We start from the raw sequence: 15592 nt of genomic DNA, 5'->3' as shown, positions 1-15592 counted from the left end.
CATATGCAATTAGACCGAGAACATCATCATCATATATATAAACCTGCACGAATGGTGCACCCTCAGCACTATTTACCACGCATGCATGCAGCAAGCATGTCCTTTGCCTACTTGTGAGGCTCAGTGTGCTCAATGCATAAGGTCCTGCCATTGGGGTCAGTCTTATACCACCCTTGAGAGATAGTTGATTTCCAACACATATATATGATGATGGTGGTATAGTGATGATTGGCGTTCGATATCTCACATAGAAATGCATCCAGTTACTGAACGGAACACATCTCTGCGCATTATTCATGTATGTTCTTGGCCAGTAAACCAGGCAGCCTTGTCTGCCTAAGCCAGTAGACCTGGTCGCATGTTCAGGGGGTTTCCACACCCATCCCTTACGTGAGACGGGCAAGGAAATCACGTAGATGGACTCTCCCGGTCATAATAGGCTTATCTTCGCGCCAATTCCGGTCGTGATATATAGAGTTCAGGTCAGGAGAATGGCGACAGGCTTTTTGTATGGATGCTGCTGAGTCTCGGTACATCAGCGTGGAGTCCAAATAGCGACGACATTTCACCGCGGTGGGGTTAGTCACTGTAGTAGAAATTCATCTAGCCAGTTAGTTACTGTGCCAGTAAATTCAGCAAAGACAAAGTGGTGAAGCGATAGCCATCACTAGTCTGCTTTTTGCATACCTAATTCATCACTCAAATATTCATAAGCACCATAGATTGGAACAGCAGCCAACATTCGTTTCATTCAGTCCATAAGTGTTCGCGATCTCGTTCAGTGCCGGTGGTTGGGGGAATTGGTAAATTACTTCCTAGCAGGGGAACGCGCACGCACGAGGCTCTAGCTCCCTTATATCACCTGAGGACGCTCACTCTTCACTCCACACCACATCCACATCCACAATCTTCTTGATTACCGCCACGAGGCTGATGCCAACCTTGGCGAGACTACGTCTTCATTACATGCTTAGACTCTCTATTCGGCCTTGATACTTCGATAAGCAAGAGTGGGAGGATGATAAATTGACAATCTGCAATTCGAGCATAAAATCACGTTATGTACCTTCTTGAAACGTGACTCGGCGCCTTTTGCTCAGAGCAAGGAACGAAGCTCTTTTTGAGGCTTCTGTCCAATGACAATATTCAGTTGAGGCGCATATCCATGCTTCAACACCTCGTCCCGCAGATCGTCCAGGAAAGCATCAAACTCAGCGGGAGTCCTCGCCACCCCAGGGATACCGCCAGGAGGCAACTTATGCCCGAGGCTGCGGTACGCTTCCACAGACATATAAGCAGAGGCTACTCTCCACTGCTCTTCCCTAGCCATCGCACCATACCCCAAAGCGAACGAGGTCTTGCTAATGTTCACGAACCCAAGGCCTCTCAACAAATCCTCCAGTTCATATGCGATATAGGCATTCATCCCAAAAGCAGCAGTACTCCACTTTTGCATTTCCGACATCTTGGCCAGGTTCGGGAACTTTACAGGGTCGAATGGTGTGTCACGATCCACCCACTGGGCTTCCACGAGCTGAATCCAGCCTCCAGGCTTCAGCACTGAACGCAAGTTTCCCACGACCTGTGGCCATTCCTCGGTTTTTAGGGCCCAGACAAGAAAGCGTTGATGAACGATGTCAAAACTCTTTGGCCGATAAAGATACCCTGGAATTGGCTCACGGATATCATGTTTCTGGAGGTCCACAACCGGTCCATCTGGAGATGGAGGTGGGAAAAGCGCGGAGCCAATGTCAATGCCATGAAGAGACCATTTCTGATTGGGATAATGCACTGCTAGAGAACGAAGCCAGGTTCCTGCTCCAGCCTCATCGGTCAACGGAATTATCTCAAGGTTAGATGGGCTCTCTCCTTTCCACTCACCGTCCGCTGCACCAGAGTCCAGAATCCTCAGGGTTGCATTGGTCACCACAGGCGTGCTCAGGAGAAGACCTCCTGTGGATGACAGTATGAAGTTGTGTTGTCGTTGGAGACGATCGATCTCTCCTTGGTGATGAGGGAGGTTATAGATCCCTTCGGTTCCAACGAAAGCGTTGCCTTTTGGGGTATAGGAAGTGGACTTTGCAATGGCCATGGTGATACTGACTGAGGATGAGGTGGGAATTCTTCCTGACACGTTTCCAGGATTCCAGTGCCTATTTCTAGCCTTCAAAGGAAAGCGGGGGTTTTGGCCTAGTGGAGCTACTATAAAGATCCCTGGGCCCTTAATTCGGTAGTTATAGTTAGCCGTAGCATGTGCTTCATCCAACCTGAGCCATTTAGCTAGCGAAGCTTTCGATGTCCAATTAAAGATCAATGTAGCTAAACTCGTGCAATTAGACAGGCCACTATGGCACTAGTTCAAACTATACTACGTCATATATTAACCTGCTGACCACTCGACGGAGAAATGATGTAGTATTGCGTCTCTTCGGACATTAGACGCGAAAGGATATATCCCAACATCATACCATCATCTCACCACACTTATTCCTTCTTCCTACATTCTCTCCTCGTCCATACATCATCAATCCCCAATTAACTCAACACAATCAATCAAAATCAATCCCTCCAACGAAGTACAAAACACAACAATATAACCCGAAAACACACACACACACCAAACCCTCATTCTTCCCAGCCTTTTCCTCCTCCTCAACCCCAAAATCCAAACCAACATAAAATCTACCGACAATCAAACGCCACCCTACAACACTGCCAATCCTTCAGCCCCCCGGCACACTCCTTACACGCCATCTTCTTCCCCAGATCCGTTTTCCGTCCCGCATACCAAGCATCACCCTCCGGCCTATTCCCCCCGCCCTTGACATCAACTTCGACCGTCCACGGCAGCAGCGAATGCAGAGACCAATGGCCCGTATCGAGATTCTGCGGGAGGGCCCCGAGTCCTCTGCAGGAGCGATCGTAGACGTAGGTCTCGCGCAGCTGGACTCGCCCGTTGGGTGCGTACGTGGCAATTCCTAGGTTGCAGTAGTTTGCGCCGGTTGGGGTGCAGAGGTCGGAGACGAGGTTGTAGGGTGCAGACGGGGGGATGATGTTGGGGGTGGAGTGGATGATGTTGGGGGCGGAGTGGATGATGTTGGCGGCGGATTGGGTGGCGTCGTGGGCGACGTCGAGGGCGGCGGTTAGGGGGTTGGTGGGGTGGGCGGTGGTGAGGGGGAGGATTAGGGGGAGGGTAGTAGCTAGGGTGGTGAGGAAGAGGTTCATTTTGAAGTTCAATAGTGGTAAGTACTAGGAGATGGATGATGGTGTGTTTTGTTTGGGACTTCCCTGGTCTGGGTTGTGGATGGTGGGATGGATGTAGATGATGGTGTCCTATATATAGGTCGTTTGTCCCTTGTATTGATGATGATTCCATCTGATTTCGGTTCGATTCAGTCATGTATCTGCCTAGTCCCCGGTACTTGGTCAATTGACTGGCTCGTATATGCATGGCGTTAGGCATATACGGAGGATATACAAGTTCAACCTGTCTGGGAGATTGCCAATGCGTCTACCATGAATGACGGGGCAGTGTGGGTGGATATACGCCAACAGCAGGGAACGAAATAGCTGGGATGACATCTACAGGTGATACAGCCGTTCGGATAATGAGGTAAGGTGCATGTACTCATGAATGACCCCGATATGACCGGGGTCAAGTCTCGGTTGTGGAATCAATGAGGTGGCGGCTCCTGGTCCAGGATATAATCTCGGGTAGTATATAGGGGACAATTCGACCATGTGTGCCTAATTTGTATGACGGTTCACTGCTCAATTGTAGCTTGTTGGTGGTGATTGGACGGTTGCTTTTTTTTTTTTTGTCTTTTTAGCGATGGATATACGCACCTGCGTCGTGAGTCAAGGCACTGCTGTTTAGGATAATTGCCTGGTCTGGTGAGACCGGTCAGGTGTTGAAGGTGGCTATCTTGAGAGTGCTGAAGAGGGTCTCTAGGGAAACTGATAATCTTCCTGACTTGGGTACTGCGTAGCTGTGGACGGCATCGAGATGGTAGAAGTTTTATAGCAACTACGTGGCAGTCTTTTTGGGGGCAAATCGGTATTATGAGAAGCTTCGAATTTTCTGCAATAAGTTCTAAGGCAAATTCTGGGATTCTATGTTCAAACAATTGCCATCTCTGATTCTTTAAGACAGCGCTGCAGATCTCATTCACACAAGTAAAGTACCCGAATCAGTACTCACAATCCGTCCAGTAATGTTCGTATCCTTCATCAAATATATATAAGCCTCTGCCACTTCTTCCGGCTGAGCAATCCTTCCCGTTGGATGCTTCGCTGCGGCAATCTGGCACACCTTTTCCTTTTCCTCTTCGCTCATCAGATCCTTCCATAATGGAGTCTCCACCAATCCGGGGCTCACGGCGTTAACACGAATCGGCTTCAAGTCCACCGCCAGATTACGGGCGACACTGCAAGTACCGCCTAAATACCCGGCGACAGCCGTCCAGTTGGGCATCGGGCGTTCCCAATTAGTTCCTGTCGTCAAGGTAATCGATGAATCCGGACCCGGGGAGAGATATCGAGAGCCGATTTTGGCGACGAGAATGGCCGCGAAAAAGCGCACTTGACCGGCAGCGATGAGCTTGTCCCGAGTGATTTCTTGCACAGGCATGATGGCTGGTGAATCGGTCGCGGTGAAAACAATGTGATCAACTTGGTTGATCTTCTGGAAGAGCGCCTCGAGATCTTCTTCGATCGTGTCTTTGGAAAGGTCGCAGGCGTGTCCTTGGACGTGGGCACTTGGAAACTCCGACCTGAGATTCTGGACGACGGATTCAATGCGTTCGCTTGACGATGAAGTAACAGTCACTTTGGCCGAAGCGGCCAGCGAAAGCTTGGCCACACCCAGGCCTATACCGGAGGTGCCTCCAAAGATCAGGACATGCTTGCCCGCGAGTTTGTTGTAGTTGTAGCTGCCTGAGGGCATCTTGTCTAGCTGAGAGCTTCGCTAGGTGGTAACAAGTTCAAGTCTACTATGAAATCAGAAACTCAGGTTTGCATGATTCCCTAACTATACATACCAATTGCAGAAAAGCTGAAGGTGTAACCCCTGACGTGTCTGTCCGCTTAGATCCGCAACAACTGGTCGGGAATTACCGGATGCCCTGTCTCCGTTCATCTATCTCCATTAGTTCGACACTCCATTGCTTGAGCTTCGGTCGGCCATCAAGACCGAATCACCGAAGGCCCGAAACATATGCAATTCATTCAAACATGATCATCTATGCAAACAGCTCAAACCACGGGGAAAGCCAATCACATGCCAAGATAATCTCACCACAAACAGAGCAAACTCAACCACTATCTATATGGAGGGCTGCCGACCAATTACAAGTCTTATACATAGCACCAAACAATGTAATCCTGAACAGACCATATATATAGCCAATTCCTGCTGGAATGAAGCTGCTGTGTCCTCCATCCCTCTCCCAGTTTTTTACCTTGGTCTTCACTTTGCAAGGTTCTCCAGAATGCAGTCACCCTTGGCGCAGAAGAGATTGGCCGGCTTTGACTTGGTTCAAGCCAACTATAAGACAGTCGGTGATCACAAGATCCGCGCTGATTTCATCATCCCCCAGTCAAACTACACCGGCAAGCGACCAGTTATTCTCCGTTTCCATGGCGGTGGTTTCGTAAGTTATTCACCCCCTTAGTCCAATACATCTAACACGTTTGATACTAACATGCAGTAGCTGACCGGAGACTCGCTCTACTTTGAATGGTTCCCCCAATACCTCTTCGACATCGCGAAACAGTACAATGCGGTGATCGTATCTCCAAACTACCGCCTCTTGCCCGAGGCTACCAGTCTTGACTTGTTTGATGACATCGAGGATTTCTGGATCTGGCTGCATTCATCCGCAGCAGCGGAACTTCTATCGTCGCAACCTACTCCAACAGAGCTCGACCTGGATCGCATCATGACTGCCGGCGAATCCGCTGGAGGCACGCTGAGCATCTGTCTCGCCTTGGCACACCCAGAAGAGATCCGGGCTGGAACAGCAAGTTTTCCAGGCCTGGTCCTAAAACCCGTCGAAGGTGCCTCTGGACAAGACGACCGACCTAGTTTGAGCGGACTGCCTCTGGAAGAGGCAAACCGCCTGGTAGACGAAGCGATCAAGCGGGGGGAGGAAGGAATATACCAGTCAGCAGTTGCGCCGCCTGAACGGCTGGCTTTAATGCTTGCTTCTATTGAGACTGGGCGTCACTACGAACTCTACGAACGCGGAACTGAGAAGGATCCCCGCCGGCCACTGCGGCATTCTTTGGAACGGCTGGATGAACCGAACGTCAAGATACCCCGTGGAGGTATATCTATCCGACATGGCCTGGACGATGACATCGTTCCTCCGGCGCTTAGTCAAGCCTTTGTGGACAAGGCACGAAAGGTGTTGACTGGAAAGCCGGGAGGGGATAAGATTGTCTTGACACTGCGGCCAGGGGGTCACGGCTTTGAGAGCGAAACTACAGGTGATGAGGAGTGGTTGCAGGAGAACCTGCGGTTTGCTATCGAGACATGGCTGGAATAGATTCAGATTAGGAATGGTATATCACCATGCATAGTCACATGCGTCGGAAGCCAACCGACCTGCATATGGTGCGGGTCTTTTGTGCCGGATATAAGCTGAAACATTCCGGGTTGTTGATAGATCGTTCAACTACTATCTAATGCGTATTTGAAAACGGGTCCATTCTCTTCTCGATCAATCATATTCCGAGTCTCGGTGTTAACAAAAGTACTGTGATGCGGACCTTCCGCCGAAGAAGCAAGCAGCAACTAGGCGACAGACTAAGTCAGCCACTTGAGACAGGTCCAATTCTATCGCCCCTCTCAGTGTTGCTTAAATCTTCTATAAACCACCACGCTTATCATCGTCAATTTCCTCTAACTCACATCCTACGAGCATTCTCTCATGATGGAATCTGACAGTTCTGCTTCTTCAGCTAAACGTCGGCGCACCGCGCTTGCCTGTGAGGAATCTCGGTACGTCCCCGTTCCCCATCCAACAATCAATCCCGCCCGTCTCATCAACCTCACACATGCAATCGAGACTCACCCTGTGCATCTTACAATTGGTTCAATGGTGCCTGCAAATTGCTAATCTGCTGATGAGCTCAGAGAACACCAAGACACACTCGCGGACGATGCACCCCCCGCGCCCGAGTCGCATGATCTATCGGAAAGATCGAGTCAACATGCCGCGGAACAGTCTGCCCAGGTGCTTGCGGACACTGCTGCTACTTCGTATACGAATGACCAAGACGGCGAACTCCAGCCCGCACCACCACCTGTGGAGGCTTTGCCGGAACGTGTCCAGCACCAAGGGCAAAGGTTCATGGAATCGCGCCGATCCCCCTCCATAGTCCCTGATCAGTTTACTATCAATGGGACAATTTCGAAGACGAGATTCTTTGGAAATACCCAGCGGTCGATCTGCGAGCGCAGGGTAGGTTGCTTTGTATTCTATCATTTTCTCGAGCTCAAGTTTAACGAAACAGGTCCGTCCCTTTTTCGCCATGTTCCTTGAGCGCCACAACCCCGTGAATTCATATATCTATGCTCTCATCGAGCAAACCGAGCGCCTCACACGAGCTGCAAAGGCACGGGACATACTTCGGCAACCTGTGTGCCCTGACATGCGCGACCTGTTCCCTCCCAAAAGGGTGGCCGACCAACTTGTGAATGCTTATCTGCGCACCATGGAGTCGGTATATCGCATCGTGCACATCCCGTCATTCTGGCTGAACTACGATGGGTACTGGGCCAGCTCTGGCCCAATTCCACCTTGGGTTATGATCGAACTTCTGCTTATAATGGCCATGGGTAGTGTCTTTTGCCATGACAAGGGCCAGGAGGATCTCCCCATTCCACGAGGGGTTGTCCTGCAGTGGATCTACACGGCGCAGAATTGGCTCCGCTCGTCATTTGAGAGGTCTCAACTGCACTTCGAGAACCTTCATCTTTATTGCCTTCTCCTCATTGCACGACAGATCTATCCAATCGGTAGGGATCTGGTCTGGCTGTCCGCTGGCACACTACTCCGCACAGCCATGCACATAGGCTTGCATACCGACCCAAGTCACATGCCACAGATCCCCCGACTTGAGGCAGAGATACGACGAAGGCTGTGGGCTACGATCCTCGAATTCAATCTTCAGACTAGCGCAGATGCAGGAGGTCTTCCCCTTATCTCGCCTGATGACTACGACTGCCGGCCACCCGCGAACATCGACGACATACGATTGGAGACTGGTCCAGTAGAACCGCCGGAAACGTTCACCCAAGCATCTCTTCAAATTGCACTTGTGCGATCCCTACCCATTCGACTCCGGATTGTTCGTTTCACCAACGACTTCCGCAGCGGCGTCTCTTATGACGAAGCTCTGCGTCTCAGCGCAGAGCTCACAGCCATCTATCAAAGGAATGCAACTCTATTTCGATTCTTTCGAAATAGGGTCACGCCGTTCCAAACCCACCTGTTCGATCTCATGACACAACGCTTCCTGCTTGCCCTCCATGATCCCTTCTCCATCCGAGCAAAGCTCGATCCAACCTATCACTATTCCCGAGACCTCAACCTCCAGACCGCACTCCAAATCCTCAGCCCCTTTAGTTCTGATGCCACCGATAGCACCAGATATTCAGACTATGGCCATCTTCTTCTGCTCGGCGCCGCCCCTTACCGGGACGTCCCCTTCCAGGCAATCTGCGTCATCGCCGACGAGAGTCTGGACCGGCTCCAACATTCGCCGATGACTGCAGCCACACCCGATCCAGCTCAGAATTCCCAGGCCCTGAGGCTCCGCTCAATCTTAGAACGATGTACAGCACATTGTATGGAACGGATGCACGCCGACGAACACAACATCAAGGATTACTTGGTGTCGTCCCTTTTCTTGGCACACATCGATGCGCGATTGCAGGGGAAGTTCATTGAGTTTGCAGTGCGCAATGCGTTCCGCTCCGATCTGAAAACGTGTATTGACCTGCTGGAGAAGTTGGTTGAGACGGTGGCGAAGAGCGATTGGAGAGATGTAAATGGAAAATCATTGGGAGCTAGCCAAGGCACGGGAAACACACTCAACGGCAATCCGGAAGATCATTACTGGCCTCCTAATTATGGCAAATTGGTTTGTTTTCCCAAGTACAAGTCAGTTAAAACCTTCTATCATGCTAATTGACCGACTTAGATTCTGGAAGATCTAGAGGACGACTTTGACGAGGGCCTAGACATCCACACCTGGCTTATGCAGCCTTAGGGAATAGTCTATAATCATCAAATTACCCTTTCCTATAATATATATTACTACTACTTCAGTCTTTCACTTGAAATCGCACAAAAACACTTCTCGGAGAGCAACATCCATCTCAATTACAATCATCACATTTCATTACCATTACCATCAAATAAGGACACACATAACCCAACTCCTCCCCACTGCATCACATCACCCCTTCACAATAACCCTTGACCAAGAATTAATAAGTCCCATCCTCCCACTCCCCCTCATCCGCATCCTCATCCAACTCCCGAATAGCCCTCGTGCCCCCCGCAGCACCCAATCCACCCTGTGTATCCAACAACGCGGCCTCCCTGCCCGCAGAATCGAACCTCCGTTCTTCGAAGACTGGCTCCTCGCCTAGATTCTGGTATCCCGTGCGAATGGTAGTAGCGCCGGTGGGGTCAGTTTGTGAGGTGGTGGCGTAGCGGTGGCCGGTGGTTTCGGTTCGAGGAGGGTTGTTGTTGTTATCGTTAGATGTGGAGGACGAGGTTGAGGAGTAGGAAGAGTAGGCGGTTGAGGAGCTGCTGGAGGTGCGGTAGGACATTTTTGTTCTGTTCAAGGTTTGGTTTGTTGTTGTGGTGCTGGTGCTGGTGGTGGTTGCGTGGTATACTAGTGTAAATGACTATGATCAATAGTCTTCGGATAGTTTAGGTCAATTGATAGTAGAGGAACAAAATCTATATGATAGTAGAAGCTTGTGTAGGCATAAAATCATACAATGGCTATTGTAGTCCCAGAGAGGATAGGATACTTATAACCATACCTCATCATCAGTGGCAACAAAAGTGATGTCATCCCCCAAAACAGCAACTGCTTGTGCCATCCCCAACACAACAAATAAGAGAGCTTACATGGGTTATTCGCATGGAGTAACATGTCAATCCTTGGATAACTATGAAGTCAATTTGAATCATGGTCCTTGGTCATTGGTTCGTGATTATCTCATGTGTTTCGGGTCTGAGCCTTCGGGTCTTCCATTTGGGGTTCTAGAACTGCTGATTATCACTGGCTTGCGTAGGTATTCAATCAGATGGAGAGATTACTTGTCAATCATAAGGGCTATTCTTGTCTGTGCGGATTATAGTGGATGGTGTTGGAGTCGGACTGTTCATTGATTACTTATAGCTGTACCTAAATACTAGTCATTCCGGCTGGCCAATTCCTGGTTGAAGTCTATACGCTGGTGCAGTCTCTTACTGCTAGATCCCATCTATCAAGTCAGTCACATACTTTATAGACTTTTGAGTAACATTGGTATCATAAAGATAGCTAGCTATCTGACATAAGAATGAAAAGCTACCTAAACCGAAAGAAAAGACATAAAAGAAACCTATCTAAAGCGAACACTAGAACCTGCCAGAGACGAGAAGAAAAGAAATCATCCTAACTAGTAAAAAACACAGCACTCGCTGTCAGTGGCAAAAGAAACAAAGTATCTATCTATGTCACGTAACTAAGGGCATATCGTTTCATGCCTCGACCAGATCCTCCAATATCTATCGTATTGAGCTCTCGGCTCAGAGCATCGTAGCTTTGATCAATGTTTCCATAACTTTTGGTTGGTAGGCCGACAGGGACCTTAGATGGTATAGGTGGGTTGTTTGCCTCGGCATATAGCCTCGAGGAAGAGTTAGAGTATGCTTCGGACATAGACTTGCGATGTCCGTAGTCCTTGGGTGGACTGTCGCGATGAACAGGGCTGCGGAAACGCACCACAACACCCGGCTTTTTGGTTTTTCGTTCGGGCTCAGGGGCCCAGGTATTCGTAGGTAAGTGGTCGGAAGGATCAATTTCTCGACCATCATCCCCTATAATGGGGCCTGATTCTCGCGCCGCTGGCTCTCGCGCCGCTTCAGGCAGATAGGAATCGGGAGAAAACGGAACAGGAGATACATCCCGGCCCCTCATCGATGGAGGTCGCGGGCTGACTGATTTTCTTCTAGGGACAAGTTGGTTATTGGGACCTGTCGAAGTTCGACTCACAATAGACCGAGTATCGTAGGGCTTCTTCAGAGGATTCTCATCATAGATACCTTGAGAATGCCTCCTGGTGTCCCGAACTGGCTGATGAACCATTTGCAGCGGATTTTCATCGAAATTACCGCTCCTTCGTCGAATCTCTCGCTCATACGCTGCGCGATCCGATTCAGCTGCTGCGACTACCGGATCAAACCCAGGAACTAGGCTTGCTGGCACTGGATTTGTTGTGGCCACGGCCTTTTCCTCCCGTCTGCCTCTAGGATAGTCCCAACTAGGATCCCATGAGGGGGTCGTATGCATGCTGGCGTCCGACGCAGGCTTTTCCATCGGTTCAGGCATGGTAACCTGCGGCAGGGGAGCTGCTTGAGGGTACCCTGGAGGGGCAGGGTTCGGCGCCACTGGCACTGGTTGGCTGGAAGGAGCCAGTGAGCGATGAGCGGGTGGAGGAGGCGGAAGTCCGTCTTCTTCTTCATCCTCCACTCGGGGTTGCATCATCGCGTATGACAGGGAAGAAGGCTGACTGTCGGTGAGAAGTGGGGGAGTATATCCGATTTGTGCATATTCACGATAATGCCCGTAGGTTGGCTGCTGTGCACTGGAGTTTGTCGAGACAAACGAACTGCTGTCTGGTATTTTCGCGTATTCGGCATGATAAGAAGGACATGAACTCGTATTGTACGAGCTCGAGGCATTGCCGACGAGTGAGTTGCTGCTACTGTGAGGCGGTGCGTGGCTAGCGTACTCAACTCGGTGGGGGTTGGGAAGGAGTGGAAGCAAGCTGGAGCTGTCGCTCATCGGCGGATTGCTATGTTCAACATGAGGCCTGGAGTACTCATGATTTGAATAAGTTGGCAACGAAGTCGTGCTATGAGTGGCACCTGAACCGCTGTCTGAAGGATTGATAGGGTAGGGACAGGGATTTGCGTGGTAGGATCCCGTGGGATTGCCAACAATTGGACTGTTACTTTCCAGTCGTTGCGGGCTTGCGTAGTCCCTATGACTGTATGTAGGAAGCGAGGTTGTGCTATCGCTGTGTACAGAGCTGCTGTTATCAACTCTTGGCTGTCTGGGGTCTTGATGGTGACTCTGGTGCGGAAAGGTTGGAGCCGAGTTCATGCTATCATGGGCACGGACCGGCGAACTGCTCGAGGTGCTTGAATGCGCTGAAGATCTCGGGCGAGGATCAGAGGGAAGCGGGCGTCTTCTGACATCTTTCGACTGCCTGTCTTTTGGCTGCCTGGGACCAGAGAGGGTACCAGGGCTAGCCAACACTGGACCTGAGCTGAACGATGTAATCTTCTTCGGGTGTACCTTGTCAGCTGCGGGCGTTCTTCTTTCGATCACCGCTTCATCTTCGGGCCTTGTATCATAGTATGTCATTTCAAGTCGGACTTCGCCAGCGTATTTTCCGCGGTATTGCAAGGGATGCCAGTGGTCGTTCTGGCTGCCGCCCGGGATGATCAGATCACTCAGATCAACCCATGTCTCCCCAATGAGATCGGTCTTTTTCTCATCGTTGAAAACGGAGACTTTCAGTCTATAGTAGTCTGGAGACTCATGTACGTTGAAGCGAAGTTCATCATCCCTGCGTGAGAGTCAGCCCCGTCTATATCGACGTCCAGGTCTAAAGGGTGCCCGTCATGAGCAAGGGAACATACCATTTAGGAGTTTGACCACCTCGCAGGTCGGTACCAGTCTTTTTTGCTTCTTTTCCAAGGCGCGCAGCACAGTAAGGATTCTGCTTGCCCATTGTTTTTCTGTTTGGGAGGTTTTTGGCGCGGTCGGCGACGACCACCAACGTGCCAATGATTGGGCCATCCACGGACATATCCGCGAAGATGCCCGCTGCGTGAGCAGTGTGAGCCATCGCCATTAAGCCCCGCTTGGGGACTCTGGCGTCCATCATTGTGCTAGGCTATCCTAGGGAGAGGTATAATGAAGGAGTGACAAGAGGCAGTTCGGTTGGGGTAGATTGACAGAGAACGTGAAGGTAGAGTAACGAAGGACAGATGAGCGTTGGTTGGATGGTTTTGTTTTTCAAATGTGGAGCAGTGAGATAGAGCAGTAACAGTAACGAGAGACCAGTTCGTTTCGCGTGAAGTTGTTTTGCAGAAAAGAGTGCAGGGAGGGGAGGAAGGGAGAGAAGACAGGCATAGTTCTGGGAGCTCCGGCTTATCGATAAGCGATGGGCACACTGATTGGGTGGCGAAACCGGGTGGGACCGGCCGTAAAAGGGGAGGCTGGGCGGGTGATGTGGCTGGGAGTGGGGCTCTGATTGGCCGATCGCGCCTTCCTGCTTGGAATCATACCAATCAGTACCGGTAATTTTCGTTATCTTACCCGCATCCTTTGTTTCTATTGGCTGAAGCTGCTGGTGGCGGATCCCAGTATTCACCAGATGACAACCTTAGAGATCTGGCCCCCATGTGGAGGCCGGGTTGTAGGATAACTTCATCCAGCCACGGATTTCCAAGCTGAGACGAGCATACAAGACAAGAGATGGCTGCACACGTACCTGGACGGGCTTGAAAATTCCACAGATACCTTTTTCGCTCTTCTCTTCATTGAATAAACTGTCTTTTGACCGTTCATACGACACCAAACATGCCTGTAGCCGACCACATCAGACGTAAGGCCATATCGCACGAGGTGTGATGCTTGCGGTGTCAGTGGAGATGGACAGTAAAACATCCGACGCTGCGGCCGCCTTGCTAGTTGGGGAGGCAGCTCCGTTACAGTGTCAGCATCCACTCCTTGTGCTGTCGCTGCAGCTTCTGCGACGCCATTGCATACGTCAGTCCCAAACTTCGTCGAATACAGCCTACAATGCAGGGTGTCAGTAGTATACAATTCTGCTGCCTGTGCGCTGCATCAGTTTCAGCTAAATCCCAGCCACTACAATTTGGCTAAATTCATAAGAACACCACAAGCGAAATTGAGCTTCGTAGGCTGATGTCATGACGGGGCGAAGCAATCTCGTAAGGCACTCTGGAAGAGTTCTAGTCGTGCGATTGTTCCGCCAGGAACCCGCGTCAGGCCTCGAAGTTCCGTTTTCTGTCTTGGAGAAGAATCAATTGAATTCACGGACCCGCGGACACCGGTCTAGACTAATCTTGGAGTCGCACCCACGTGGAACGCAGGCGGTTAGCTGGTTAGTGGTTAGTGTCCGATAGATAGTAGCCTGTAGCTGTGACATTCCGCAAGACGATCGGCAGCGGCAGCTGGGGTGTGGCTGATCGGCTCTGCACGGCCGGGCACGAATAAGGATGGGTCAGACGCTTCCCACGGTGTCCCGGGTGCCTGGCAAGCTGGCCAATAGCGGGCGTCTGGGGCTTCCCTGTAAAGTCAAAGATAGAAGAGTCTAGAGAAATCAAGGAACGAGGAATCAAGGAACAGACCCCACTCACGAGTAGTCATTTTCCGCGACGAAACTTGCAATGGAGCCATACGATATGGCATGGATCCCATCCCATTTTCTCGAACCAGGCAATGCACTGCAGATGGAGAAAATTCGGCCAGGCACCATACCTAGATCAAGCTCTCCACATATGGTCCATAGCTGGACCCATTCTGTATACCCAAGTATAACTCAAATCCTGCCCGATCAGAAGAAAAACGGTCGATGTCTCACTCCACAGTAGTCCTTGGCTAATTTGGGCCGTCATTGTCTGATGGTGACAGCATTGTTATCGGTCCTTATGTGGACCTCAGGTTGGCTGGTAGCACACAGAGCACGGAGGCATCGTCACATCCTAGTCACCCCAACTGTATTGTAAGGTGGATATTATTCCTTGGTAAGGCGTTGATGAGGCTGTCCGAGACCTTAAACCCAAGTTGTCCAATGCTTGGGTCGGTGTTGGTCAACGCGCATCGGCTGTGGAGCAAACGGTGACCGGGATCTAGATTTGGGAGATAGGAGCTATCGGTCAGCAATGGTAGCTAAGCTATGGTACGAGCATTCTCTCCATAGGTCACCGATACTAACTTGGGTCAGCTTTGCAGTAGTCTCTGCTTTTGATTCATGACGTGGTTCTGGCGTTCAGCGGTGAGGTCGGTCTGGGCCTCAGATGCGGTCTGGGGTTTGCAGTAATGTGTGTCCAATTCTGAATACGGAACAGATAGCAGTAGAGCAATGGAGAACAGAGAGGCTCCATGGCTGTCTGTGTGTATTCTGATGCTGTGAAGATCCGTGTAGCTGCCTCAGTTGTAGAGAGATTCGCTGCTGTTACACCGTAGCGTCAGGGAAACTACGGCCGGGGCAGACCAGCCGTGAGGTACTTTTGTCCTCTCCATCCATCTTATTATTTAC

The 15592-nt window shown here is 50.6% G+C and overlaps 8 protein-coding genes across 8 annotated transcripts; 2 read left to right on the top strand and 6 right to left on the bottom strand.

The window, feature by feature from the left end:
* Nucleotides 1–608: 608 nt before the first annotated feature.
* On the bottom strand, nucleotides 609–2286 carry ASPBRDRAFT_547522 (class I SAM-dependent methyltransferase). Its single transcript, XM_067627289.1, has one exon. The coding sequence runs from the start codon at nucleotides 2090–2092 to the stop codon at nucleotides 1097–1099; it is 996 nt and encodes a 331-aa protein (XP_067479859.1). The 5' UTR covers nucleotides 2093–2286; the 3' UTR covers nucleotides 609–1096.
* A 396-nt stretch (nucleotides 2287–2682) lies between these two features.
* ASPBRDRAFT_195297 (uncharacterized protein) lies at nucleotides 2683–3225 on the bottom strand (the record flags this gene model as incomplete). The annotated part of the gene is made up of 1 exon (XM_067620850.1): nucleotides 2683–3225. The coding sequence occupies one exon, from the start codon at nucleotides 3223–3225 to the stop codon at nucleotides 2683–2685; it is 543 nt and encodes a 180-aa protein (XP_067479858.1).
* An 841-nt stretch (nucleotides 3226–4066) lies between these two features.
* On the bottom strand, nucleotides 4067–5097 carry ASPBRDRAFT_42332 (uncharacterized protein). Its single transcript, XM_067624775.1, has 2 exons — nucleotides 5040–5097; nucleotides 4067–4988 (listed from the first exon to the last, which is right to left on the bottom strand). The coding sequence occupies exon 2, from the start codon at nucleotides 4943–4945 to the stop codon at nucleotides 4169–4171; it is 777 nt and encodes a 258-aa protein (XP_067479857.1). The 5' UTR covers nucleotides 4946–4988; nucleotides 5040–5097; the 3' UTR covers nucleotides 4067–4168.
* A 392-nt stretch (nucleotides 5098–5489) lies between these two features.
* ASPBRDRAFT_195295 (uncharacterized protein) lies at nucleotides 5490–6548 on the top strand (the record flags this gene model as incomplete). Its single annotated transcript, XM_067620849.1, has 2 exons — nucleotides 5490–5651; nucleotides 5712–6548. The coding sequence occupies 2 exons, from the start codon at nucleotides 5490–5492 to the stop codon at nucleotides 6546–6548; spliced, it is 999 nt and encodes a 332-aa protein (XP_067479856.1).
* A 132-nt stretch (nucleotides 6549–6680) lies between these two features.
* Nucleotides 6681–9389, top strand: ASPBRDRAFT_547430 (fungal specific transcription factor domain-containing protein). Its single transcript, XM_067627285.1, has 4 exons — nucleotides 6681–7003; nucleotides 7139–7466; nucleotides 7519–9150; nucleotides 9211–9389. Exons 1-4 carry the CDS (start codon nucleotides 6933–6935, stop codon nucleotides 9277–9279), a joined length of 2100 nt encoding a protein of 699 aa, XP_067479855.1. The 5' UTR covers nucleotides 6681–6932; the 3' UTR covers nucleotides 9280–9389.
* A 110-nt stretch (nucleotides 9390–9499) lies between these two features.
* On the bottom strand, nucleotides 9500–9847 carry ASPBRDRAFT_123980 (uncharacterized protein; the record flags this gene model as incomplete). Its single annotated transcript, XM_067617652.1, has 1 exon — nucleotides 9500–9847. The coding sequence occupies one exon, from the start codon at nucleotides 9845–9847 to the stop codon at nucleotides 9500–9502; it is 348 nt and encodes a 115-aa protein (XP_067479854.1).
* Nucleotides 9848–10480: 633 nt separating this feature from the next.
* On the bottom strand, nucleotides 10481–13562 carry ASPBRDRAFT_42328 (uncharacterized protein). The gene is made up of 2 exons (XM_067624774.1): nucleotides 12942–13562; nucleotides 10481–12868 (listed from the first exon to the last, which is right to left on the bottom strand). The coding sequence occupies exons 1-2, from the start codon at nucleotides 13187–13189 to the stop codon at nucleotides 10744–10746; spliced, it is 2373 nt and encodes a 790-aa protein (XP_067479853.1). The 5' UTR covers nucleotides 13190–13562; the 3' UTR covers nucleotides 10481–10743.
* Nucleotides 13563–13619: 57 nt separating this feature from the next.
* Nucleotides 13620–14809, bottom strand: ASPBRDRAFT_54420 (uncharacterized protein; the record flags this gene model as incomplete). Its single annotated transcript, XM_067627233.1, has 5 exons — nucleotides 13620–13698; nucleotides 13799–14104; nucleotides 14206–14269; nucleotides 14478–14620; nucleotides 14691–14809. The coding sequence occupies 5 exons, from the start codon at nucleotides 14807–14809 to the stop codon at nucleotides 13620–13622; spliced, it is 711 nt and encodes a 236-aa protein (XP_067479852.1).
* Nucleotides 14810–15592: the final 783 nt, after the last annotated feature.

The sequence above is a fragment of the Aspergillus brasiliensis genome, assembly GCF_001889945.1.
Source record: "Aspergillus brasiliensis CBS 101740 unplaced genomic scaffold ASPBRscaffold_5, whole genome shotgun sequence".
Classification (NCBI taxonomy): domain Eukaryota; kingdom Fungi; phylum Ascomycota; class Eurotiomycetes; order Eurotiales; family Aspergillaceae; genus Aspergillus; species Aspergillus brasiliensis.
This window is presented reverse-complemented; position numbering and strand designations above follow the sequence as displayed.

Bases quoted from the DNA above. Each gene is read 5' to 3' on its own strand.
- ASPBRDRAFT_42328 (XM_067624774.1), bottom strand. From the start codon at position 13,189: ATGATGGACGCCAGAGTCCCCAAGCGGGGCTTAATGGCGATGGCTCAC. The intron at 12,869-12,941 runs GTATGTTCCCTT...ACTCTCACGCAG, and splicing joins GGTGGTCAAACTCCTAAATG to GGATGATGAACTTCGCTTCA.
- ASPBRDRAFT_42332 (XM_067624775.1), bottom strand. From the start codon at position 4,945: ATGCCCTCAGGCAGCTACAACTACAACAAACTCGCGGGCAAGCATGTC.
- ASPBRDRAFT_547522 (XM_067627289.1), bottom strand. From the start codon at position 2,092: ATGGCCATTGCAAAGTCCACTTCCTATACCCCAAAAGGCAACGCTTTC.
- ASPBRDRAFT_547430 (XM_067627285.1), top strand. From the start codon at position 6,933: ATGATGGAATCTGACAGTTCTGCTTCTTCAGCTAAACGTCGGCGCACC. The intron at 7,004-7,138 runs GTACGTCCCCGT...TGATGAGCTCAG, and splicing joins CTTGCCTGTGAGGAATCTCG to AGAACACCAAGACACACTCG. The intron at 7,467-7,518 runs GTAGGTTGCTTT...TTAACGAAACAG, and splicing joins GGTCGATCTGCGAGCGCAGG to GTCCGTCCCTTTTTCGCCAT.